The sequence below is a fragment of the Dermacentor silvarum genome, chromosome 1 (genome assembly GCF_013339745.2).
Source record: "Dermacentor silvarum isolate Dsil-2018 chromosome 1, BIME_Dsil_1.4, whole genome shotgun sequence".
NCBI lineage: Eukaryota > Metazoa > Arthropoda > Arachnida > Ixodida > Ixodidae > Dermacentor > Dermacentor silvarum.
The window spans coordinates 197,949,636-197,976,661 of record NC_051154.1 but is presented as its reverse complement, the minus strand read 5'-3'; the positions used below and the strand labels follow the sequence as shown (position 1 = coordinate 197,976,661).

Here is a 27,026-nt window from a genome sequence, read left to right as displayed (position 1 = left end):
TCTTGCCATGTACACCTCCTTTGTGTCGTTGATGGTGTTTTCACGAGCCTGACGACGAAGAACTGCCCAACACCCTTCCATCTTGTCATGAACAACTTATATGTGATACACAAATCATTCACGTCTGCTACAGTATTGCCTGCGTGGAGCACAACAGCTTGCACTAATTTACCAAGAGCTGTTGTTGAGCAATAATGCAGCGGTTGGCGTGTTCGGCTCTCAAGTACACATTGCTGTAGTGACACGAGTTCAAATCTCAGTGGTGGCGGTTATGCAGAAAGTTTTGTTTTGCTTCACCCTATGGAGGTGGCGAATCTCAGGACGAGGAGCTGGCCTGATGATGACGCAATATTGCCTGTGACAACAACGTTCATTTTCAGTGTAACATAATGCACAGATGGACATGGCAAACTCATTTTGGTCCTATATGCGTGAAAATTTCTGAGATAATGCATGAGACACTGTAGAATCCAAAAATAATGTTTTCGAAAAAGTGATTTTTCCGCGATTTTTCGGTCTCGAAGATCTGTGTCCCCCCTTAGCTGCTGTCGCAGTAAAAAGGCATAGATGACTTTTTGCCTCTTATTATTAACAACACGCTTGGTTGCAATTGCATACACTACACTTACAAGAATGAATGCTCTTAATGCACTGGCAGGCTTTAAGAAGAGCGTACCGTACAAGTTCAAGGGAAAACTCACCAAAACACATTGGTTGACCAGCTGTTTTTTAGAGCAAAGCTCGTCAATTTGTTCTTGAGCCTTAGGTAGATTGGAGCAGTAGTCGCCATACACAATAAACTTATCCTTCCAGCGAAGAAAGCATTCACTTATTTTGAGGTGCTGAGATGATAAGCAAGCTTTATGCAGGTCTGCATGGAAGCCCGTATGAGTTTCTGCAAGTTCCTGCAAAGGCCACACAAGTATGTTATGCAAGACAAGACATAAGTGCACAAATAAAACAAACAAACGCTTATGCGCACTCATTACAAGCAGAATTACAACAACCTAATATAAATTGCATACAATCTAAAACAATTTTTAACACCTTTTGGAGCTTATCCTGTGCCCCCAACACCAATCTTACGTAAACTTCCTTTTCCTAACACTCTGCATTTGCTGTTTTTCAGTTAGGAATGCTATGTCATTCTCATACATGCAAGCTGTTTGTGACCTGAAAGTATCGAGAGCGCAGTGTTGAAGAAAGAAAATGCACGCTGTCATAAGCAAAGAAGAAGAGGGACACCACCCGAGCCAGTGCTGTAAGAAAATAAGTACACAACCACTTCTGCTTAAAAAAAAAGCAAAGGGCACATGCCAGGAGCGAGGTGATAATTCAGTGGGTGAAGTGGCCTTCAGTGACAGCGGACATGTCTCCAGCTGTGCTCAGGAAAGGACAGCGGGTGGCTTACAAGACACAGCCTATAAAGAGGACCCACTGGCAATACACCAGTCCACTGTCCTCCTAGAGTACTGCAATGCCATGTTGTGGTACCCAGCCAGGTTCCCGCTGCCAGTCGCAGCCCCATTCTGTGCCCCGGAGGCCAGCCAGGGCTTCAACATGCCACTTACTCACTCGGCACAGTCTTGTGCTACAGCACCACCTACTCGTCTGGCTCTGTCCAATGCTACAGCGCCAACCTGACGATCCAATCTGTACCTGGCCACGGAAGTCGTCCTGATACTATAACACATGAACACCGACACAACGGTCAGGGCTCTCTAATAAAGTACGACTTTATATATCGTATAGCTTCAAGTGCTTCTTGAGTGAGTGTACTTGTTTTTGAGGTCTGTAGCGTATTAAGCTTGAGTGCATGAATTATAAATGTGTTATGTATGTGCAACGTGTTGCTGTCTCTGTCTCTTATCTGTTGGAATCTAGGACACACAATCAATAGATGATGATTATTATTGGGAAACAAGATAAGCTCCAAAGAGTGCAAAGTTTTCTTAAGAGTGTTAACTTTCACTGTAAATGCAAAAATACAATATAGAATGCAATACTGATGCAAGGTAGTGAAAAGTGGCAAGTATTGTACATACATTTTAGAGTCTGCACTTAGTAACATTTGAAATCAGAAACAGATGTGAAAGCAGGGAATCATTACGTAATTAATTTTAGAATGGAAAAACACATCACCATGTACGAGCTTAATATGAAAGCGCTGCAAATACAACCCTAATTTGCAGCACTTAGTCAGTTTGAAATAAAAATAGCCATCAAAACGTGTTTCGTATTGTACTGGTCGGTTAGTATGTCACTAAAGTGTACATATGCTGCGTTAACAGTGGTCCCAGCATCAGCCCTATATTTATCAGATGACAGCATCCAATAACTCAAACAGTCACTGAGCACATATAACCTTTCAATATCTCATACCATTTTGCAATCTTCATGCTCTCCTCATCAGACAAATAAGATACATTCCACAGACTCTCATGACTTATATCAGTGCAATCCTCCCACTGAATAAAAGAATGTTCAAACTTGCACACATAAAACTCCTGGTACATCATTGTGTCACATGACCATCTCATTGCATCATATGACATGGTGTTCTTATTGGCAGTAACTGCCACTTGTGTGTATTAGCTGAAATTGAGCAGCTGTTGCAGATAATATGACTATGGGTGCAGCTCTTTCAGTAAATGTGCTTCTGGCATCTGTGTAAAGAAAATAAAGAAGTTTACAATGTTGGATTCTGCCTTGAGATATGGTTGGCTAGAGTTCACCTCAGACCTCACTTTTCCAACAATACTGCCTTTCTAGAGAGAAAGCATTTAACACAGCAGTGTCTGAAGAATTTCCTTAAGATCTTGAAAAGAACTTGGCTGAATGCAAGCTACAAGAGCATCCATACCACATGAGTTGTACAACACCACATCAAGATGATGTGATGGTGTTATACAGGGAAGCCATTCTGTTCCCAGTACTAACCTTGATGTGCTTGAAAATAATCTCATTTTCTTCAGGTGTCAGGACATCTTTCAAAGGGCGCATAAAATCCTTGATGAATGAAAAGAAAAAAGAAACATAAATGTTGTGACATGGGCCTCACACTGTGGCTTTTTCCGAAGAAAAGAAAAGCCTTGTCTACTTCTGACTCAGTGGAAGAATATGCAGTTCAAGGAAGAAGCAAGTAAACACTTATACATAAAGAAAAAAGAAAATTCTTACCATTACACGGAACAAAAGAATGTTACTTGAATATGCTTTCTACCTGAACTAATCTGCCCCCCCCATGTGCTTATATTCCAAAACTTTTCAGCCTGAAGGAATCCACTGAGCTTTCGTAAAATGCAGAGGCACTCCTGTGTCCCAGACAAGAAGCCTACACATGAACAACACTAGATGAACATCTGTGCGCAATCAAATGGGCACACAAGCTTTTTTACAACCAAATAAAATGAAGGCAGCACATGTGAGGGATAAGGGCACATTTTGCTGCCTATGTCTCAGGAACATTCTGCTCAGTCTCAAGTTGGCTGCTATAGTTTGAGGAGTTATTCTCCTCAAAGAGTTATTCTTGCAGAGACCGGGACTGCAAATGCCTGCCCATAGTTGTATATTGTGCCAGAAGGAAGCAGCATATCTGCTGCTTTATCAAACTTAACAGCTGTGGAAGCGTCACAGAAAAGTATTGCGTGAACAGCTTTGAGTGTATGCACAACTCAAAGATACTGGCCGTGGATTATGAGCCTCCTTGGTACCAATTTGGGAGAACTGCATAAACAAAGGCACCTTGGTAAAAACTGTGTTCCTTGCACTACAGGCTTTTCTTTAAAGAATGCTTAATTCTGTCAAACTGTCAGATTCAGAATACCTTGAAGCAACACATTTCATCTGTGCATCACCTCACGTAGTCATTAAATAATAAAATTGGCTACTTGAACTTGTGCAGAACATGAGGCAGCAGGAGGTTGATCATGCCAGCAACTGAATGTCAGCAACATGCAGTGCCTCTTCGCTACTTGAACTTGTGCAGAACATGAGGCAGGAGGAGGTTGATCAAGCGCAGCAACCAAATGTCAGCAACCTGAAATGCCTCTTCACTGTCTTATGTACCACACAAGGTCAACAAGCTGGCATTATGATAAAGTATTAACCAACTAGCGCTTAGGAAGCCTCACTGAACACTGTACATAAAAACTTGATGTATCAAGACACTTACACGTGTAATCATATTGAGGGCCTCAATATAGTTCTTTTCAGTTTCTATGAGCTCTTTGATACAGTAGTCTCTCTTTTCTAAAGGTGCAGTAGGAGCAGCTGCAGGAACCTAAAACACAAAAGAGGCAGCACATAAAGACATTGCAGCTTACTATAAAGTAAGCATGAATCTTATACTGCATCCTGCAGTTGAAAAACAACACACAGTCGACTTCCTTTAATTCAATGTTGGTTCATTTGTCTCAGTTGATCCCACCACATTTGAATGTTATAACAGTAATAACAAGCTCTTTCCTTTGTACTTTTCTATGGAGTTTCTTGTTGTTCACAATACCTTATAAAGGGTGAAACATTTATTAACACAAACTAAGGGATTAGGTGAAAGGTTGGTTTAATGAGATGAATATCGATCAATTCAATCTAGATAGATTAACTGATGGAGTCAATGGTGGGCCAGTGCAAATGGTTATGCTAAAGGTGCAAAGAGGGATATTTTCTGTTCCCCATTTTAATGACCTCCTAAATGTGCCTCCCATTGCATGCACAAAGAATGGAAAAATAGGAGAGGAAAAGCAACATAACTAAAGCACTGCAGAACTTGGTAGGACAATGCTAAGAAGATGTAGAAGAGTAGTGAGAAGCAGCATTAGATGATATCGATGAATGCCAAAAAACAAGAAGAAAAGACAGCAGACTCGAGCGATTCCTGAACTGAAAAAATGAAATGAAAATGAATTGGAAATGAAGTGAAACCTGAACTTGGGCAAGCAGAATGGTGGCAATGAGAATTTTAACTACACTTTGAAGTGCACATTGACAATTCCAGATCATCTTCACACTACCCCCTTCCAAAAGTATGCACTAACCACCATCACAAGGTATTTCAGGTAAATTAGGTTAATTCTCACTGCGGATTGTAAACTACTCAACGGTCAATTTGAACATTGCATAGTCTGAGCTACTTTCCATGCCTTGAAGAGGCTGAATTAATGAAAGTCGACTGCACTTTGTACAGGAAGCATATGGCATGCCATTACCTCATGGCAAAGGAGTGTATAGTAAAGGTGTCCATGTTTCAAAGGACTTCACAAACCCTTATATACAGGCTGTTTTTTTTTTTTTTTTCTAGCTGCACTAAATATTTCAAATTAGAGCAATAAAATCACACTGTTCAAATGTTTACCATTCGAGCATCCAGATTTGTAGATTCAAGGAGTAATTTGTGCAGTTATGAACACAAATAACAAAGTTGCATTGATTAACCTTTTTTTTTTAATATACACTTTAAGTACCTAATACTTCCAGACAAATTGAAACCCGTCTTCAACAATATCTAGCCAAAGAAAATTTTCAATAAACAAGCTCTTGCCCGAGAGCTACGCGAACAAATAATTTAACATTGACAGCTCACTTAAAGCAAATCCAACTCTTAAAAGAGCACCTACGGTGCTGATCTCATCACCTCTTCATTTCACGACACTGGCACCATCACTACTGGCATGGCACCGTGAAGAGATGCCCTGCAGATTGCCTTCATTATGTTTATGCCTTCACCCACAGCACAGAGTCTTGATGCTACGACGCACTAAATCTGTTGCATCATTCCATTGTGCCTTCCGTCTGTGCTGCAGCAAGTTTTCGGCTGTCAGTGTTTGGCGCTACCAACATTAACGCCACAGGCTGCCGTGCAAAAGTTTGCCATTGAAAAGAAAGTAAATAAAGATGTGCCATTGGTTATGGTGGCAAGATGACGAAAGGTGAGGGGGCGGCGAGATTGATGTCATAGGTGATCTTTTTGCCCCCTTCGCTTTCAGTGAGCCTGTGAATGCACAATATTTGTTGCGTCGCTCCCACAAGAGCTTGCTTATTAATAATTTCATTGCCCAGCTAGATAATGTCGAAAACAAGGTTCAAACTATTCGAATGTATTAGCCATGCAAGATCAATAATTAAAAAGTTATCATGCAACTCCATTATTTACTCACGCAAATTACTTCATATATAGAGGCTACCGATCTGGCACCTAACATATCTCCATGATTCATATTATCCTCTTACTTTAAATATTTGAAGCAGCTAAAAAAAAAAAAAAAAAAAAAAAAACACCCTGTATACAAGGCTTTGTTGAATTTAGTTGCATAAGGATACATGTTTAATTCCATCTTATAAGTAACTGTGCACACTTATTGTATTACCATCACATGACAATAAATGTCTGACAGAGCAAAGAAACAACACACAATCAACACACATGCAGGAAGGCCCAGCACTTTTCCACATTAGAGTAACAAAACGTATGAGAGGCACTGCAAGTATACCTGAACTCATGCCAACTTGAATTACATGTGCACTGACTCAGAGCAGTAGTGGCTTGATGTAGCTTGCATTAGAAAGTTGCAAATAATTTCAAACTTCTGTTCAGAAAGCATATTCTATAGTATACTGCAACAGTGGAACCCTGAATTTACATCTCTTAAGGAACTGTGTGATGATGTCATATGAGCTACAAGCCAAGAATAAATAAAGTTCCGGTGCCTAGTCATGCGTGGCAGTGGCTGGCAAAACTTCTCTTCATGGTTAAACCTGAATAGTATACTACAGACCTTTTCAGAAAAGCCTTGATAGCCAGCACTGTGTTGGCCACTGGACTGTGGAGGTTTGTTCTGGTAGAACTAAAGCATGTTGGCGGGCTAGCTGGATGGGATTCATGACAACACAGTGCAGCGCAACTGGAGGGTATGAGAAGAAATCAACATACATATGGCGCTTGTGTGTATGTCAATTTCTTCTCTGTCCTCGTCCAGTTGCGCTAGTACAACTGATAAGAGGTGAGGCATGAGGCACCCACACATGCTGCCACGATCAATAAGTGGCTCACTTTCATATCTATGCTGTGTAAGGTTTGCAGAATCTAGGAGAGATAACACATTGTTTGGCATATTGATAATCTGACCAGTACAATGAAATAAGCTTACACTACTCCCAAATGAAACCTCTGCCACTCACTGATGATTTAAGTTCTGCAGCTTAATTGAATATGGGTCCAAAAAACTAGAAGTTTTCAGCAGGACACCTGAGTGCAGCGTGTGCACAGACCTGTCACACCATTTGAACCATATGCTGGCAGACAGCACTAGTGCGCATTTTGGGCAGTGCTTAATGAAGCACAGTGGTGGTGTACCGTGCGCTATACAAATATACAGACCACCTAAAAGTTGCATTACATAAACCATCACAGAGACACAAGGGCACCTAGAACATGTGGTGCCCATGCTGTTGCTGCTGGCTTAGGCTTCATAATTGTCACGTGGCATTGCAAGGATCCCTTACTTTTTTTCTTGTTGATTAGTTTTGACAGTTCAGCGAATTCTATCTGATCTCTTGAGTTGGACATTTTCATCTTCTGTTGTTTCTTTATTAGGTCTTTTGTTTCTTGGGCGAGCTTACCTTAGTGCCCTACCTCCCACTTCAATTGCTGCTTCTGAGATCAACCTAGTTACGGTTTCATTCATTACCTCTATGTTGTCTTTATCTTCCTTTTCTAAAGCTGCATATTTGTTTGCACGCACCAGCACCAGACCAGGGGAAAAGCTGCTGGAGAAGATGGAATAACAGTAGATTTAATCAAAGATGGAGGAGATATCATGCTTGAAAAGCTTGTGGCCCTTTATACGCAATGCCTCACAACTTCATGTGTACCAGAGAGCTGGAAGAACGCCAACATTATACTAATCCATAAGAAGGGAGACGTTAAAGAACTGAAGAATTATAGACCCATTAGCTTGCTTTCAGTATTGTATAAAATATTCACCAAGATAATTTCCAATAGAATCAGGGCAACACTTGACTTCAGCCAACCAAGAGAACAGGCTGGCTTCAGGAAGGGATATTCTACGATGGATCATATCCATGTCATAAATCAGGTAATCGAGAAATCTGCGGAGTACAATCAACCTCTCTACATGGCTTTCATAGATTATGAAAAGGCATTTGATTCAGTAGAGATACCAGCAGTCCTAGAGGCAATGCGTAATCAAGGAGTACAGGAGGCAAACGTGAATATCTTAGCAAACATCTACAAGGATTCCACAGCTACCTTGGTTCTCCACAAGAAAAGTAGAAAGTTACCTATCAAGAAAGGGGTCAGGCAAGGAGACACAATCTCTCCAATGCTATTCACTGCATGCTTAGAAGAAGTATTCAAGCTCTTAGACTGGGAAGGCTTAGGAGTGAGGACCAACGGCGAATATCTCAGCAACCTTCGGTTTGCAGATGACATTGTCCTATTCAGCAACAATGGAGATGAATTACAACAGATGATTGAGGGCCTTAATTGAGAAAGTGTACGAATTGGGTTGAAGATGAATATGCAGAAGACAAAGATAATGTTCAATAGCCTGGCAAGGGAACAAGAATTCAGGATCGCCAGTCAGCCTCTAGCGTCTGTAAAGGAGTACGTTTATCTAGGTCAATTACTCACAGGGAACCCTGATCACGAGAAAGAAATTTACAGAAGAATAAAATTGGGTTGGAGTGCATACGGCAGGCATTACCAAATCCTGACTGGGAGCTTACCACTGTCGTTGAAAAGAAAAGTGTACAATCATTGCATTCTGCCGGTGCTAACATATGGGGCAGAAACTTGGAGGTTAACAAAGACGCTCGAGAACAAGTTAAGGACCGCACAAAGAGCGATGGAGCGTTAAGAGAAGGGAAGAGAGCGGTGTGAATCAGAGAACAAACGGGGATAGCCAATATTCTAGTTGACATTAAGCGGAAGAAATGGAGCTGGGCAGGCCATGTAATGCGTAGGATGGATAACCAGTGGACCATTAGGGTTACAGAATGGATACCAAGAGAAGGGAAGCGCAGTCGAGTTCGACAGAAAACCAGATGGGATGATGAAGTTAGGAAACTTGCAGGCGCAAGTTGGAATACGCTAGCGCAAGACAGGGCTAATTGGAGATCGCAGGGAGAGGCCTTCGTCCTGCAGTGGACATAACATATAGGCTGATGATGATGATGATGAATGCAAGGATCACCTGTTTCACTTGCCATTTCCCTAACAAGTTTGCTCTCAGTGTGAGATGCCAGCTCTAGCTTTGTTCCTGCTCCCACCATTATGATGGAGCTTATGGTAGCTGCCATAAGCTATTGTAGGCAGTAGGTCATATGGCAGGCATGTTGCACAATCTGAAATTTTGATGCATCGTTTGCATAGAGTGTTTTTCAGGTCCTTGCTAATACATTTTAAAATGCAGGTCTTCATACTGACCATGCAGGGATGTATAATCGAGGTTCCACTGTATTAGCATCTATAAAAATCACTAATAAATCTGGGTGGCAATGTGTAGCATTTGGATGCATTTACCCATTAGCAATCTACACATCAGTGCACTTACACATCAGTAAAAAAACTGTGCCACCTATACTCACAGTGATGTTTTCTATATGCTATAGTATACATCTTACTACACTTAAGGAGTCTTTTATTGTTGTAATTCCTTCAAGTTATATTAATTCAATAAGCGAAAAAAGAGAGAGAGGGGGAGGAATGTGGTATTCACAATAGCAGTAGCCTCAGCGCTTAGGAACTATTGAAACAACAAAAGTAAATACATATAAAAACAATCTAAACCAGCTAATGCTTGCTTTTGTCAGAATAATTGAAAGCTTCATTTTTATAGAACAAACCACATCACCTCGCTTTTGTGGTGTGAAATATAAACAAATGTTTCATGTTACAAGCCTGGACAATGCCAGCCAATTTACTAAGTTAATAGCTACATCTGAAAGGGAGAAAAGAAAACAGAAGAATAACAGCTGCTTAAAAAAATTAGTTATCACTAAGGCTAGAATTAAAAGTGGAAGTAACGTCTTAAATTATTGGAGTGTAAATTGCTGTTAAATTAAGAGAAACAAATAAATGAAGAAACAAAACACACTCTTTAAAAGGTGCTGAAAATACTGCTAGGTCAAATACTTCCTAGTGCAATTTCTGCTTGAATCATTGCAGCGCTCATTCAACATTGGCAGGTGAGGAATTCTGAGGACGCATACCTGGACCCTCCGAAATGCACAGAGGTCTTCGTAGATGTCCTCATCATCATTGGTCACTGCCTCGTACTCATACTCGCCAAACTCGCCAAAGGCCTCGTTGCTGACATGCACAAGACATGCAAGGTTGAGCAACAAGACACAAGGCAACAAAGCAGCACAGGCACACAAGAGAGCAACAGGCACAGCAGCAGACAAATAAACAGCTTGGCTGCACAAACACTGCATGTCATGCACTAAGAACAATGCAGTAAGGAATGCAGCTGACTATAAAAAAGAAGTAGTAAACAAAACATTGCTTCATTTTGTATGCTCAGAGCAAGCACTACTGTATGATCATTGTAGTTAACAACATCAAGTTTCAACAAGGAATAGCATAGCTGCTGCAGGGCAGTAGCAATTACCACTGCAGAAACTACATTCTTAGATAGCTTAACGCAAAAATGGTTTGAAGTTATAACCTAGACAAAATAAGGAATAAAACTTCAAATGTGACAAAACAAATACATAAAATGACGACAACATGCCATGAACCAAGGGCCATGCAACACACAGTGCACATAATACAACTACAGTAGACACACATGTACATGACAAGTAAAGGCAACACTGACGCTGCAGACGAGATGTTGGAGCTTCATGGGCCTTGCTATTGATGTTCAGTCAAAACATAAAAAATGGTTCCCCCACAACTGTGTTTCAAGCTCTTAGGGATAAACAAAAACTTAGAGATGCATTTAATCGTCTCTTACAGTACTGTAATTAGGCACAAGTACAATCTGAAGGAACACACAAACAAAGGCATCGTGCTAGCAAGCTGCAGTCAGACTAAACTGAAAGCAACACACATGCCTCTGCGTACATGGCAATGAGAGATTTGCGCACACTGTTTTGCTCTGGAAATGCAGCACAGGCACAGTGACATGAAGCAGAGAGCCAGGCTATTACCATAAATTTGTAGATGATATTTGAGCCTCAAATACTTTGTATATGCAGGTTCGTTTACAAGGTATGCTACTCCTGTGTTATAAATGCACAATATTAACAAAATATCAGGGAACATCGCATACATCTATCAAAGTAAAATTTGTTAATCCATGCCCACTTCCCGCTTTCTTTCAACATCTATTAGCTAACACACCGACACTAATAGTATAAGTGGCATGAGTGAGGGAGTTAACTTTATGCAAAATGAGAGAGTAGCCACAAGAGGACACTGTTATTGTAACGCAATGGAGACCCAAGAATTAAACAACCTGCTAATTTTTTTTCATGCTACTTCTCTCCAAAAATTAAGATTTAAAATTCACAGCATGAAAGCCTAATTTCATTTCCTATACTACTACTACTACTACTACTACTACTACTACTACTACTACTACTACTACTACTAATAATAATAATAAAAATAATAATAATAAAACAGAATAAAATGCATGTACACATATTCTAGCTTCATTGTATGTCTTTCACGGCCAGTAAAGAAATCAGGGTTATAAAATGAAGCAAAATAATTACTAGAGTAATACAGTACGTACCTGGTGTAAGTACTTTTCACCTGAAGAAGCAACTAAAGTCATTAAAAAAAAAGAACTATTGAAGAGCAGATACAGCTACATTGGAACAGTCAGAAAAGAATATGCTATGCAAGTGAACATAGAAGTAGCCTACCTTGTGCAAAACCTGCTATTAAGAACTTGCTATGTTTCCTAAAATTGTACACAAGTTCAAGGAAACAGCAACTGCTTCCCATGGGCTATTAAGATGAAGTATAATGGTGTTAAGAAAAGGAGGACAGCACAAGACACATTCTAGAACAAGAAATATAATGATGTATCACAACAACATCGACAGCCTTGCATCAGAAAACAGAATGCCACTAGACACAAGCAGCATTAAAAAAATGCTGGGCCCCCTTTTTGCTAAAACAACAACAAAAAAAGTCTACTTTTGGGTGCAGGGCCAGACTGGCTCAGACAAGGCACTACCTCATTCACCCGTAGGGTGACGTAGCATAAGTCTTCATAAACATCCTCTTCACGTGTTCGACGAGGTGTTACAGGAAAATCGAAGACCACCATAGTGTCGTCATTGTGGCTGGAAAGGGTCGCATTGCCAGATTTGAACAATGAAAACCTGAATGAATACACTATTTTGGCATGCTCAAGAAAAGGGGTAATAAAGAATTGAGAATTCATAATTAACCCGTTATTAAGGTTTTGTATACCTAGAGACAACACACCAGAAATTTTTCTTTTCTTGCCGAGTTTCAGTAGTCAGCATGGAGTTTCTGGCTAAATGTCTTCGGCCAATATTGAATGACAGGCAGCAAGCGTCATTTGTTAGATTAGAGCAGGAACACATGGATCTCTTTGGTAAATGTTGTAATGGCTTTGCTGTAGAAAATCCAGGAGCCATATATTTCAACAATCCATCTTTTTTAACCGTTTATTTGCCCTTCGCCATTAGCACAGATGCCATTATCGCTGGTATTGGCCACTTGGCAAAAAGAATGATAAGAAAATAAGAATTAAAAACGAAATGGAACGTTACAAAATACAGGCCCAGATATATATAGCCTGCATCAAAAGTTAACGGACTGCAAGGTCTGAAAAAAACCTTGAATTTGCAAGCATTCCTTGACTGTAGGCATAATAAAACAGCCCACTTTGTTGTTCGCACATACTAGTACAGGCTGAAAATCCCAATACCAGAATACGTGCCTAAGCTGTGGAAATTTTCAGCTTTTCGTACATCTCGCAAACAGTAAATTTTTAAAGCTAACTGTATGCTCTCTTCTGCTCATTCACCAGCAACATGGCACCTTTAACTTGCATCCAGTCTGGAAATCACAGAGTTCTTTGATATACAGGGTGTTCCAACTATCATGTACCAAGATTTAAAAATATGCAAATGCCACGTAGCTGGACACAATCAAGGTAATGTTTTCTGTTGCATGGAGGTACTCAGATTAATTTTTGCATTCTGTCTAATAACATAATTAGTCTTAATTAATCAACTTCTCAAATATTATAATTGGATGAAAAGTGTCAATGAGAAAATTGTAGAGCAACATGAAAAACTCCCGATACAGATTTCTGTTGCTCAATATGTGCTACATAAAAGTCTTTTTCCATGCGTGAAAGCCCGCGAATACACGTAAAGTGCCTCGAGCGGCCAGTTGCGCGGCAATTTTGTGTGTATTCACGGGCTTCTTTCACGCTCTGAAAAACACTTTTATTGAGCAGGAGAAAGCTGTATCGGGAGTTTTTCATGTTGCTCTACAATTTTCTCATTGACACTTTTAATCTAATTTTAATATTTGAGAAGCTGATTAATTAAGTAAGACTAATTATGTAATTAGCCTGAATGCTAAAATTAATCTGAGTATCTCCAAGCAACGGCAAACAACATTACCTTGGTGCTGTCCAGCTATTTGGCATTTGCATATTTTTAAATCTTGGTGCATGATAGTTGGGACACCCCGTGTATATATAGCATCATCAAGAAGCTAGCCTCTCGTTTGTGCACAGTAATCACAATAACAAAGTGAACATGCAGGTACAGTAAATCTTACCACCACATGTTTTCAGCAAGTGCAGGGTGCTGCATATATTTATTTGCCAAACAGGTTACACACTAAGTGTGTGCAGCAGATAATGTAGCCAGCAGCGAAGCAGAAGCCGTGGCCTGGGCCATAGTCTGAACTGAACCTCCATAGAGAAAAGCTGCCAGGGCACGCACTCAATATGACTTTTTAAAAGAACTTGCTGTTGGGCTAGTTGATAACTCATTATGGTAAAACAAATTAGAGTGCAAAAAACACACCCTGATAAGATAGGCGTATTTGCCGAAGAGTGGAGGCCGGGGTCATGTAGCACCGACATCAAACAACATTACACTGAGCCAACGTGGACACTGAGGTGCTGACAGCGACAAAAAATTAAACGTCGCCTTGAGAACGAGACGATGGAGGTTTTCCCAGAACTTCAGCGAAAGACGCCAGGGCCTGGAGAAGCTTTACCTTCTGGCAAGTTTGAGCTATTGACCTCTTGGTGGTGCATGGGATTTGTGTCAACATTCTCCTCGGAGGTGGTGTGCTGTGCCGACACGAATCACCAGACTCATTGATTGAAACATTACCCGTTTCCCTAGTGAGTGATCTAGGGAAGGTAGAGGGTTCTTAAGAGACATCCTGAGTGTATGGAGTGTGCTCTCCCAGAATGATGTAGTCTGCTTTGACATGTAGCTCATGCTACGAGAACGATGTACTGCGCTCAGTGCCCCTGCCGGTACGGATATCTTATGCCTTTTCCTGTAAATAAGTTTGCCTTTTTTTCCCATGTAAACAAACCCCTTGTTTTATTCCTCCAACCTTCTGACCTCGTACTCATCAAAAAGTTGCGAAAGTTGGGACAATGGCGTGGGCCCTTCTAGCCTCCATTGATGCCCCGGTAGCAAAGGCTAGCTACCCGTTTCGAGACGCACCGGTGGCATAGGCTAGAGAGCAACCCTGTGTTGGTAGGTCATCTAGTTGTTGGTGAATCATCTTCATAGACACATACAGCAGAAATTAAGAGCCTTCAGACCGGGTGTACTTACTTGACAGCATCCTCAAGATTGAATGCCTCGTCATTGTAGTAGTCATGTGACGTTGATGACTTGTCCGAAAAGCCCCTGCAAGATAAAGCAGAGCCAGTAGATGAGTGATGAGCCATTAATTTGCACACCTGAGTTCTTTAACATGCACTTAAATAAAACACAAGCGTTTTTGTATTTCATGACCTTAAAACCACGATATGATTATGAGGCACGCCGTGGTGGGGGACTCCGGATTATTTTAACCCAGGGGCGGATCCAGGTTTTTTTCCGAGGGGGGTGGGGGGTGGCGGTGAGCTTCTGTCTATGATGATGATGATGATGACAGTAGCCTTTCTTATTTACCGAAATTCCCCATTTCTGCTCACAATAAACCCGCCTCTAATACGGCTAGTGCAACACCTGTAGCGAAGCCAGGTATCAGTTTCTCCGAACTTATAGGTAAAGGACGTTGCCCAACATAGCCATGTGCTTGGCGGCTGTGCCTGATAATATATCTAAGTCTGTGTTGCTTCTGATAATAAAATTTGGGATCATCTGTTGCAGATTCGTTATAGGTGCGTAAGCATGAGTCCACCTTTGGAGTTCAGTTGGGACACCTTCGTTTGCTTTGGAGGACTAACGCTTTCGCTCCAACGCGCCAACCACTAGGCTGGTTGTTTATGATATGCGAATCACCGCGTATGAAGACTCACGACGCTTGTGCCCGGCAATCTTAAAACACTTCGACCCCGCTTGCACAGGGAAGTGCCCGCACTGTCAGGAAAATTTCTCTGACATTTTCTACAGGGTGTGGGTGCGCCGAAAAACCCCAAACCTACCCCCTCTACCCAACGGTTCCTGGGATGACTGGGAGGCAGCCCTACTCGGCTGCTCTGACCTGACGGCCCAATGGGCCTTGGTCAAGCGGGCTCGGGCCGTGGTCGATGCCAATGGGCTCCCGTAAGGAGGAGCCTACCTAGTGTTTTGTACAGGGCGGCCCCTTAAGGACCGCTCCCCACCCTCTCTGTAAAAGATTTCTGTAAATAGATGTTTTTCAGTCAGTCAGTCACCTACAAAAAGAATGATGTGGTGTAGTAGCCGAGAGCGCGAGCAAGCGTCTTTTTCTTCATGTTTTGTTTGCCACGCGACGCCATCCTAGGCCCGTGCGCTGGCGTTGGCCACTGACATCCCGCTCCCCCTTTGCGCAGCCGCAGCTCGAGGCTTCACCTGCTCCGCGAGAATGCCCACTCAGACAAGCAGATCCGGCGGGTTTGAGCCTCCTATGGTTAATGTACGACAATAAAACAGTGTGAAGGTATAATGCAAAACTTGTAGTGTATGAACGGTATTGTGCTTGTACTAGATATTATCCAACCTGTTACTGTGATCACAATGAACTTTACAGTTATAAAAGTTGCCTATGCGCAGTTCTTGGTTTAGTTATTAGTTTTTATTATTTATATATGAACACTTCCGCGACATATCTTTCTCATTAAGCAGGTTGGTCGCGGAACAACCTTAATAGTTGTGAAACCGAAAGCTGTACATTCCTCCCGAAGAACAGATTAGTTGTAAAAAGAGTGCGGGGAGAGTTACTCCTTTGAATAAGTCGGACACGACGATCAACTCTTAAAAATAAACAGTGCACAGCTTAACAGTTTAATATTTTATTACGGCTTATCATGGCGAATGAAAGCAACACGGGAAGAAAACAACATATACCAAAAATTACTGCTGCATTTGTGCACTATTTGCTCCCTGACAATCCCCAAGTTACCTGACAATCCACGCAGGGTAACATTGAGATGTGATGAGTGGACCTCACTTCGTTTATATTTAACTGATAAAGGCTTGTCATACATTTAAGGTTCGGGTTGGCTAGTTCTTTCATTTTTGTAGAAATGCACGATACAATTTATATGTCACATACAGATTGCGTAACAATATGGTGTGAAGTTTTTGGTGTAAAATTGGCTAGAACTCGCGTGAAGCAAAGAAACCATGAGCCATTTCACTCTGTGAAGGCGGATGACAAGTGAAGCTGTTTAGCACACGACACAAAGGCCTCCCCATTACTACGACAGAAGAGAAGTTAAATTGAAAATTGAGAATGGCAACACATCTTTCTGGTTTTTTAATATACATTCGCGGGGACTTACTTTAAGACAAATAAACCCCATAAAACAAAGAGCGTAGTTATACATTTTTTTCTTTTGTTTTTTTTTTTGTACACATATTTACCTTTGCTGGCTTCAGCGCCTTGAAACGAACGCTTGGACACAGGAGGAAAAAAATATTATGGGGGAAGCTAGAATTTTCTAAGAATGTGAAGGTAGCCGTTGGACCCACAGCGATGTGGAATAAAGCTCTGAGCCCACGCAGCGATGTATACAAGGCGTGCGAGTGTGCTGCGAGAGTGCTGCCGCCGTTTGCGGAACTTTCTACGGGCGGCCGCTGAGATTTCCATCCTAACCATCCTCCTTCCCAGCGCCGCCACCGCGCCTGCCCTCAACGCCCCTACTGCATTGCTGCTGACATTTCCCTCGACCTCCTCAGCGCCGCTGTTGCCCTTTCCCTCAACACCCTCCAGCGTTGAGTGCGAGGGGCAATATGGGAACCCTGGCCTGATGAGCGGCGTCGGAGCCAGCTTTGCAAGAGGATGATGAACGCTCGAGTAGTGGCACAAGCGCGAGGAGAGCTCGCTCATTTTTTCTGTACCTCACAGCGACCTTGAAACAGATTTAAGGCTTTCGCCTTAAAAATGTAGATATCCTTTTCTGTGACGTTGTAGCGCCAAATTTTGCGCAGTCATTACGTGGAATTGAATGGCAGACAGACGAACTCCGAAGGACAAGAGGACATATTAAGTTGGTATATTTACTGTTTAGATTGATCAAGATTAGTCAGTACGCTGGGGCACTCCGACAGGAGACAACATTATTTCAAAGACGGCGTGGTCTCAACTTGGTCCGGCCCTGCGTTCCTCTTCTTGGTCCGGCTACAGTGTACTAGAAAGTTTTGTAGTGGGCGCAGATGAGGGCGCGGGCTGATTAGTTGCATGTTACCGCCGAGAGGAGGCGCGGTAAGACGTTCCGCCTTAAAGGGGCTTTATTCCGCCTAATGGCATCTTCGGCTGGGTGTTTCGGAGCGCTCTATTAGATTGCTCTCGCGAGCGGCTTTGCCTTCGGCTGGCTGAAAGAGGGTGCACGCCTTGCGTTCGGCTGGTTTTTTTTCGATCGCTCTCCTCCGTCTTCGAGCGCTCTGAGGCGCTCCGTGCCCTGTCGTTGGAGCAGTCATCGAGATGAGAGCGTTTCCAGCAACATCATCACAGCACAGCATCGCCGTTCTTGGCGATGGTCCACCGTAGCCTAGGCAACCTAGGCCACAGCATGCTGGCGTCTCAACGAACGGTCGTCCCACCGGCGCATCTGCCGGTTTAGCTTTGGATAGGCGAAACATAGGACGTTAGCAGTAGTCATGTGGTTTCGCATCTGCCATTTCCTCCTCCCAGAGCGAGTCACACGTTCGGCTTGCGCGCTTGTCCCCTACCTCTGAGTTCGGGGAACGCCGGATCTGCACGACTCTGCTTCGGGGGATGGATGCGACCAGTCGAAGATACCATTAAGACAGTGCAAAGCAACAGGGCTGATTTTTTCAAAGCATTGGGGTTTAGGGACAGTGAAGGCAAAATAGACTTTCAGCGGGTAGAAATCTGTAGTTATCTGATTGGTGGCTAAAATCAAGGCGGGGGTGAAATTTCACCCACCACAAAGTACCAAATATGTTAATAGTCACGGCTAGGTGGCGTATGCCACCGCCCGATTTAAAGGGTTCAGCCTCATCCATCCATCCATCCATCCATCCTTAGGGTGCCTGAAGTTTCTCCGGCGTGAGCGATTGCAGACGGTGACGTTCTTCCTCGGACTCATGGTCCTTCGACGCATTCGCTTTTGCACGGTCCCGCTTTCGCTGTCTGCCTTCACGTTGCTGCTGTCGACGCCTCTTCGCTTTGTTAGCTTTTTTATCCAGCGTGAAAGTGCTACGTCGCACCCTTGGCTTTTCCAGATAACGGTAAGAGGCAACCGATGACACCCTGAGGGGAACCAAGTTAATCAGAAGCGAAGGCGCTCGTGCGGACATTGGCGTGCTTGACGAAAGGGATGTCCCCTCGTTCGCTCGACGCTGCTGACGGGAAGAGTGCGGCACGGCCAGCGCCAGGAGGTCCAAGGTGCTCACGAGAAAAAATAACTACGGAAACTTCGCGACACCACACCCCTACGGAAGACAGCTAAGCTTGTGAGTGAGCTAGCTTTACTTCTACATGGCTGCTACCACTGGTACTCGCGAAAAATACTTTTGAAGAATGCTGGTGGCCATATTTTTTGTGACGGGGCCATCACCCTATCAGCGAGGGGCGATGCAGAAATCTGAGGGGGGGGGGGGGGTACTCAGGACATCCAGACATGCCCCCTGGATTCCGCGCCTGTTTTAATCACCTGTTGACTTTTAAAGTTCACCCAATACACGGTACATGGGCGTTTTTGGATTGCACTCCCATTGAAAAGCGGCCGCCGCGGCAGGGATTCGATCCCGTGCCCTTGGGCTTAGCAGCGCAACGCCAAAGCAACTACGTCACCCCGGTGGGTACTTCGCCCCTATCGAAATGCAGCTGCCATGGCCGGGAATCAAACCCGCGACCAATTGCTTGGCAGCGCTACGCCAGCCACTAAGCCACCGTGGCGGGTGCCTATTGATATCGCAATTCTCTTTTTTCTTTTCTCTCCTTATCTATTCTTCCCCTTTCCCCCTCCCCAAGTGCAGGGTAGCCAACCAGGCACATCCTTGGTTAACTTCCCTATCTTTCCCTCTTCATTTCTCTCTCTTTATCACTGCGGTGCGTCGCGCAGACTGGTCGCAGCTAGACGCGACCTCCAAGATTGCGCCGGTGCTATCTCGGAGGCTACATCTAGCTGCGCTAGCCTGCGCGGTGCTTTCGGTGCCGCAGTGAGAGAGAGAGAGAAGCTAGAGAAGTGCGATGGGCGATAAGCCGCGGCTTGCGCGCGATGTTGATGATGATGTCTGCGGTCACATCCCTTTGAACGGGAGATCGACGGGCAATGCCGGTTCGAGCTCAAAATTAAATGGCGAAAAGGGGGGGGGGGGGGAGCTAGAAATTCTTCTCATGTGCTTCTGACGGCATATCTGGTGTAGACTTCGCGGCGGTGAGAAAGACCAGTGGTGCTCGACGGCGTATTTGTCGCAGGTACGCGGGAGTATTGAACTTCCGCGCCGAACAAGTGCCGAACCCCGTAAAACAATATACTAGCCGCGCGAAAGTCGAATTTCGCCGGGTATCGTGACTGCGACTACGTCCTGGCTGTTCCCTTGCCGAACAGGCCAACCAGTTACAGCGGAGCACGCGCGCCGCTGGGTTCCTTGCAGCACCACCAGATAGCACTCGCCTCCGCGCATCAGCGTCGGCGCCGGCCGTGCGGGGGAAAGAAGAAGAAAAAAAAAGGAACCCGAAAGCTAGCCTTTTCGCATCTGCGGCTGCACGGTAATGAGGAAGTAAACGCTTCTTGTGGTTAGAATGGATTCGAATTGCGCTATACGTACGTATGCGCATGCTGCCTCTGAAACCATGATGCGTTCAAGGCGTCCGTCGTACTCGCTAGCAGTCAGCACTTCCGCTTAAAACGGTTTGGTATAATTCGTGTGCGGCCGCGATTTTTTTTTTTTTTTTTTGTGTGTGTGTGTGCGCGCGCGCACACGTGCATGCGTTTCGACTCTATATGCACTCACACAAAGTTTCGCTGTCGATACATTCTAACTCGTTGGTTCTGCTGCAATTTTTGGTTTTGCACACCAATCAAGTTCACTAATCAAGTAGCAGGAAATTTTACTTCGTTAAAACGAGGTTTTAAATCCATGGATCTATATATATTCTGAGGCACTTCTTTATTATCGAAGATTCCGAGCACGACGACAGTCGAGGTTTGTGGTGATGATATGCACAGATGAGGACGATGAGATGCAAATATTGTGCTCACAATATATATACAGGGTGTCCCAGCTATCATGGAGCACGATTAAAAAAAAGAGGAACGGCGTTACCCGAAGCAAACCTAGTGCCTATTGTTTCCAGTACAGTGGAGTAGCTGCCAGTAATTTTTTCGTTACTGAAATTTAATTAGCTAATAGTAATTAATTATCTAAGTCGAGAAGTACTATCCTAATGATCAAAGTGTCAATGAGAAAGTTGTAGAGCAACGTGAAAAACTCCCGATACAGCTTTCTGTTGCTCAATACCTGCTACATAAATGCGTTTATCTGAGTGTGAAAGAAGCCAGCGAATACACGCAGAATGGCCGCGCGACTGACCGCTCGAGGCACTTAGCGTGTATTCGCGGTCTTCTTTCACGCTCGGAAAAACACTTTTATGTAGTCCGCATTGAGCAACAGAAAGCTATATCGGGAGTTTTTCATGTCGCTCTACAACTTTCTCATTGACACTTTGATAATTAGAACAGTGCTTCTCGAGTTAGATAATTACAATTACCTAATTAAATCTCAGTAACGAAAAAATTACTGGCGGCTACTCCACTGTACTGGAAATAATACGCACTAGGTTTGCCGCACGGCAGATCAGTAGCTACATGACGTTATACGCTGCCGGGTAAACAGTTCGCGCTTTAGATACGCCGCCGCTGCTCAAAGATATCATTTCTGCAGTCCACGTGTGTTTAAAGATCCTAAAAGAGGAGGAGGAGGAGCGTTGGACCTATTTTGAAACAGCGCTTAAAGTGTGCTTCTACGCCAGCAAAAGCCTCTTAAAGCTATGCCCCTACGCCTGTCAACTCCCCGAACATCGCCGTTCCAAGTGTGCGCTATGCGCACTGGCAACGCCAATCACGTTGGAATGTCCGTCCAGCATGCGGCTCAGAGACGTGGGCACTCGAAAGGCGACAAGAAGGCGAAGAAGCGACCGCCAAGTTACTCGGAATAGACGCGCCTGTTTTCTTTGCCACATTTCTCACCGAGGTCGTCCTCTGTAGCTTCTTTCTTCAAGCTAATCCGCCTAAGAAAACAGCGTGCACATTCTGGGAGGAGTGATTAACCGCCTCACAGACGCGCTAAAAAATGTTTACACGCCCCAGTGACATACTTGCTCAACCTCTTCGAATGACCACTGGATCGAGCTCTATCTTATTTTCTTCCCCCAAGTCTGCGTGTCGGGTGATATAGGACGTTTCAAAAAAGTTTTCCTCTCGCGGTGGAGAAATCACGCAGTTTATACATTGGGGAGATATTTTTTTTCTTTACATCACAAAGCAAGGGAAATATCTGTTTTCTTTTATTACTCGATCAGAATAAAGCAAGACTCTTTCATGCTCAGAAAAATGTCATCCTGAAATTACGCCGCAGGCAGGTTTGCGGGTAGCCATAAAACATTATTCGCATAGTTTGTATAGCGCCTCCACTGTATCCGTTAATTGCTGGAGCGAATAATAATTGGTCAATCTCAAGGTCGTTGCTGCTCCGACTAGGACGTATTCGCTATGCGCGGCATGCGCCCACTTGGCTGTGTACAGGTGGCTGCATTTTAAGAGAACAAATGAGATCCTCGTGATTGACGGGTGCCCTTTATTTTATGAGTGCTTTAAATGAGTACTGAATGACGTTTTCGAATTTTCATTTTTCTTGCGTTCGAAACTCCTCCATCTCGAAACCCCTGACACAATATACTGCCAAGCCCCAAGCGTCCTAAATAATTTACAATAGCTTTTCTATAACCAGTTTCTGTTTCGTTTCCCAACAGGTGTATGTGCCGTGACGTAATGATGCAGCTGGTGGTCACGTGGGAGGAGGACATCGCGACGGACCAGTTGAAGTTTTCAAAAACCACCTACCAACCTCGAGCCCCCCAAATCCGACTCAAGTGGATGTTTTTAAAGACTGGTGCTGGTGCGCAAAGTTGGAATGTGCTGAGGCGATAACAACAGCGGTAATGCCATGATAAAGCTTTTCAAGGGCCTAATGCGGCTATATCGTCGTAAATTTGTTTCCGTATGTGCACAACGTGTATCTACGCAACGCGCGAAAACACTTTTGCGATAACCTTGGCTATTAGACCTGAACCTGTCGGTGACAGGTTGGCATTCAAGAGGTATGTACACAGATGTGCGAGGCGCGAAATTTGAGACGGTGTCCTCTTTTATATTTTAATCACACGCTCTATCAATTAAGTTTGCACTACAAGCTATTTGCAAGAAGAAGAAAACATTTGTTGACATCGAACGATCACCTGTGCCACTTAATGATGGATATCGAAGATCAGTATGGTCGCTGGGTTCAAGCATATTCTTGTATTGCTCACATCTCTCGCAATTAACCACCGGTTTGGTAGTGTAATTTTTGCGTTCAGCGAGGAAACTTTTTATCCTCTTAAGCTTTGCGCCACGTCTTCACTGCATTGCACTACGTCATGCAGCGATGTGCGGAGTCGTGCGAAGTAACACTGACGCGAGAGAGAGGAGGCCGACTTCAAATTCCATTTCTGTCTTAAAAATTGATTACTACAATAAAATTAAAAAAGCATGAATTCTGTTATATTCTGCTATCAAATATGCCACCTCCGATGTTTTTAATGCAAATAACGTCAGTACGGTAAACTTGGAGGAAAAATTATTATGCCATTGAGTCATCAAACGCAACATTACTATTTTTACATCGAACCCTTCAGCATGAAATTCACGAATGCAGGGATGGAAGCGGCCATGGGAATCTTGGAGCAGCTCTGGGAGCAGCAAATTTAGCACATTGGAGCAGATTTGGAGCAGGAATTGTTCGTTTCGGAGAAGAAAATACGCGTTTTGGAGCATGCTAGGTAGGGCTCAACATGAGTGAAATACAGAAAAATCAAGAAAATATGTTTTTTATTTGACTTTGCCGAACACTGTTAAGTTATGGCGAATCCGTTCTGCGGAAGCCCTCAAGGTGTATGAAAGTTCACTAAAGGGGGACAAAAAAAAAAAAAAAAAAAAGGGGGGGGGGGCATACAGGAAGGAAGGAAGGAGAATAGACGGAAAGACAGGGAGGTTAGTCAGTTTTCAGACCGGCTGGCTACCCTGTGCTGGAGAAAGGAGGTAAGGGGAATAAAAGATAACAGAAAACAGGTGTTAAAAAAAATGGGGAGGGGGGAAGAAGAGCGCGCGCGCGCGCACACACACACACACACACACACACACACACACACACACACACACACACACACACACACACACACACACACACACACACACACACATATATATATATATATATATATATATATATATATATATATAAGGGAGAATACGGCACTGCTCAAAGTCTGTCTTTAAGACCACGTCTGAGCAAGAAGCGTAACGACGCTTTCAAAGCCTTCTGTGCAGTAAACGGTCTCGGCCAGTGTCCCAGGAACCTTTCCTCCGACAAAGGGCGCTTGTCAAGTCGATCTAACACTTTTGAAAGTTCTTTCCTGGGCGCACTGAAGCGGGGACACTCACTGAGAATGTTGGCGATTGTTTCCTCGCAGCTACAGTTATTGCATATAGGGCTGTTGGCCATTCCGATCCGAAATTAATAAGCATTCGTGAAGGCCACGCCAAGCCACAAGCGGCACAGAAGCGTCTCCTCAGCTCTAGATATTCCTGACGGAAGACGGAACTGTAGATTCGGATCCAAGTTGTGGAGAAGAGCGTTAGTAAATTCCGTCGAGTTCCACTGTGTAAGTTCACGTGCGAGCGAACGAAGCCCTGTAGCTGCGTCTGTTCAGGATAGCGGTATAGCTACACAGTGGAGACCATCATGAGCAGATCGGGCGGCCTCATCTGCACGCTCATTTCCGTAGATACCCCAATGGCCCGGTTATGCCCTGATACGTTGTGTTGTGTTTTTTCTCTATTGCGCGATGATGAAGGCTTGTGTCAGAGACTAATTGTTCATTCGGTCCATGATGAAATGGCGACATAATGCACTCAAAATCATCAGCGGCCTTGGAGTCGGACAAGATTGACCATGCCTGTGGGGGTTCTTCAATCGAGAGTTCTGCAGCCGTCGATGATGTAAAATGCGATGTCATGAATTTTATGGTGACGGACTTCGCGGGAACAACCACTGCTCCTGCTGAGCTTGCAGAAGAAACTGAACCATCCGTCATACACCCGACAAAGAAAACCCATATGTGTTCCTCGGAAACCACTGTTAAGTTACGTACCGGACGTGCCAACTAAATACGTCAAAGAAAAAAAAAATAACCACGGGATTTACGCGAACAGCACCCATTGTATATGCTGATAGGCTTTTGTTAATGCAGTCAAGTTTTTTTTTTCGTTGTGCGCAAGCAACTAATATTTAACTTTATTTAGATAACATAAATTACCTTACTTATTGGATTAGGATATTGGATAATGCAAATCCTAGGTTGCTTTAAATCGATTTATCGTTCATATTTCGGTAAGTTTATAAAGTTCGCTAATTAGACGTATTCGTGCACAATGAACAAGAAATACTGACTGCGACAACCATGAACAGCACCCATCAACAAACAGTGAACGCCGTTCGCGTAATGCCCTGAATTATTATTTTTTTAATCGTTGGTGACATTTAGCTGGCATAGCAGAGTACCAAAGAATAAATGCGAAGTTACATTGTTGGTCATTGCGTGTTTGCCAGTATTCCACATAACTTGGCGAGAAGAAAAAAACAAGAGAACCCGGACATTTATGAAAAGAATCAAGGAGGAAAGTGTTTGCGAAAGTTTTGCGCAAGCTCGATTATTACGCATGCCCCATAAAGTCCATCTAAAACGGCAACCGATATTTTGAATGCCAAACAATGGTTTCTTAAAATTTCCGTACTTGCTCTGCGCAAGCCGCGCCGTGTATTAACATCACTACCGCGAACGAAATCTCTGTCATTACGACAGCCATTCGGCCGCTACGGTATACTAAAATCGAAACTTTACATCCTCGGTTTGCGCTTTGCGGCCGCAAAAGTCTGATTTTGTATGGTGTGGTTGTGCAGAATATAGATTACCCGGAGTGCAAATTTGAGTGACGATTACGGCTGCCATTGTATATTTCTGGTCAAGAAGTTTAACGAAAGCAAGCAGCTCGTTTGTCAGCGTGCTGCACTACCATCCCGGTAACCGGACGGGGTGCTCGTGCTAAATATATTTTAATGTTACACGCGTGGTGTTCGCCATTAATCGACGCAGATTTACCAATAGGGCGTACAAACGAGCTCTAAAATGTATCACGACAAACCGTACGACTTAATCTTTCAGCTGAGAGCGCGGCTTTCTTTCCCGACTGCCCCATCAAAAAGAGCGCCAGTTCGAATCATGTTTAGCTGGTCCGAATATTACGCAAACGCTTAAGACTTGTATAAAACATCCGTAATGCATTGTATAGCACAAATGAGTTTCATTTTCCTGCGGCCAAGTTACATACAATGCGCCACCAAACACACCCACATTTAAAAGACGCCGACGCTGAAACGGATTGTTTTAGCTTGGCTTTCAGGGCTAAATGCTAGCCAACACGTGGCCGTGTGGCTATCACTGAACACGAACATGCCGCAAAATTTAGCGACTTCCATTCGAAGTTAGTGTTTTGGCGCAGGTTTGCGCAGCTCGGTGGTTTGACGCAAGATGGCGCAATTGGCGCAGCACTTCTATCCCTGCGAATGAATACAGAATAATAGAAAGAAAAAAAAAATACCTTTTATTTTTCTCAACTTCAGGACTATTCTTCTCATGCATCTCACCGTTTCCACGTGCCACAACATTATTTTTTCGTGTTAACCATAGAACTATACTGAAGACAGCCAGAAAGTAGTTGTTAAAGAAACCCAGCAGGGTGTGAATATTACTCAATAAAATTTTAAAATTTTCGAAAATCTACTTCACGCGACTAAAAACAAAAGAAACGTACGGAGGATGAATACTAAATGTCCAAACTTCAAAAATAATCCGTGAAACATTTTGCACTCATTAAGCTTCGACAACCAAACGTTTTGCGTCTTTTTAAGAGCCACCATGTCCTGGAACATAAAATGGCACTCACGTGCACGGTGCGAAAGGACTGTTTTTTTCCCCCCCCGCAAAACGTTGCGGAAACATACTTTTCAAACCATGATAACAAGTCATGATTTTTCTTTTCCCAAGGAAA

General features: G+C 43.5%; 1 protein-coding gene across 6 annotated transcripts in view; it reads right to left on the bottom strand.

The window, feature by feature from the left end:
* Positions 1 to 27,026, bottom strand: part of LOC119436621 (protein vav) — a 206,905-nt gene that overhangs the window by 58,068 nt on the left and 121,811 nt on the right. For 3 of the 6 annotated variants that reach the window (XM_037703540.2, XM_037703542.2, XM_049659245.1), the window contains 5 exons: positions 14,833 to 14,907; positions 12,219 to 12,327; positions 4,175 to 4,282; positions 2,941 to 3,009; positions 702 to 905 (listed from right to left, as the gene is read on the bottom strand). In XM_037703540.2, coding sequence (XP_037559468.1) covers positions 702 to 905; positions 2,941 to 3,009; positions 4,175 to 4,282; positions 12,219 to 12,327; positions 14,833 to 14,907 — 565 coding nt within the window. Of the gene's footprint in view, positions 1 to 701; positions 906 to 2,940; positions 3,010 to 4,174; positions 4,283 to 10,233; positions 10,334 to 12,218; positions 12,328 to 14,832; positions 14,908 to 27,026 lie in introns of those variants that run through there. The other 3 variants (XM_037703541.2, XM_049659249.1, XM_037703543.2) reach the window with 2 other exon arrangements.